This window comes from Apis dorsata, unplaced genomic scaffold, assembly GCF_000469605.1.
Source record: "Apis dorsata unplaced genomic scaffold, Apis dorsata 1.3 scaffold_344, whole genome shotgun sequence".
NCBI lineage: Eukaryota > Metazoa > Arthropoda > Insecta > Hymenoptera > Apidae > Apis > Apis dorsata.
The window spans coordinates 298,336-298,569 of NW_006263611.1; the positions used below are offsets into that span (position 1 = coordinate 298,336).

Below are 234 nucleotides of genomic sequence, written 5' to 3' on the forward strand. Positions count from 1 at the left end.
CTGTTTGCTAATTGTTGAACCTAATGATGAACGTAATCTTTCTTGGGAAACAATGGAATTTTGTAATGAGGAATGTTTAGGCAAATTTCAAACAAAATATGGAAGTTATTGTAGAAATTGCAATGGTTCGGTCCAAGCAGTCAGTTTAGGAAAGTATTGTGTACGATTTGGTTATGATGTTAGACAATTTTGTTGTTCCACATGTTTGGAAGAATTCAAAAAAGGCTTAAAAGT

General features: G+C 32.5%; 1 protein-coding gene across 1 annotated transcript in view; it reads left to right on the forward strand.

The window, feature by feature from the left end:
- LOC102674527 (zinc finger MYM-type protein 3) overlaps nucleotides 1-234 on the forward strand; it is a 6,892-nt gene that overhangs the window by 2,847 nt on the left and 3,811 nt on the right. The window contains exon 3 of the mRNA XM_006618239.2: nucleotides 3-234. Within this exon, the coding sequence (XP_006618302.1) occupies nucleotides 3-234 (232 nt within the window). The remainder of the gene's footprint in view (nucleotides 1-2) is intronic.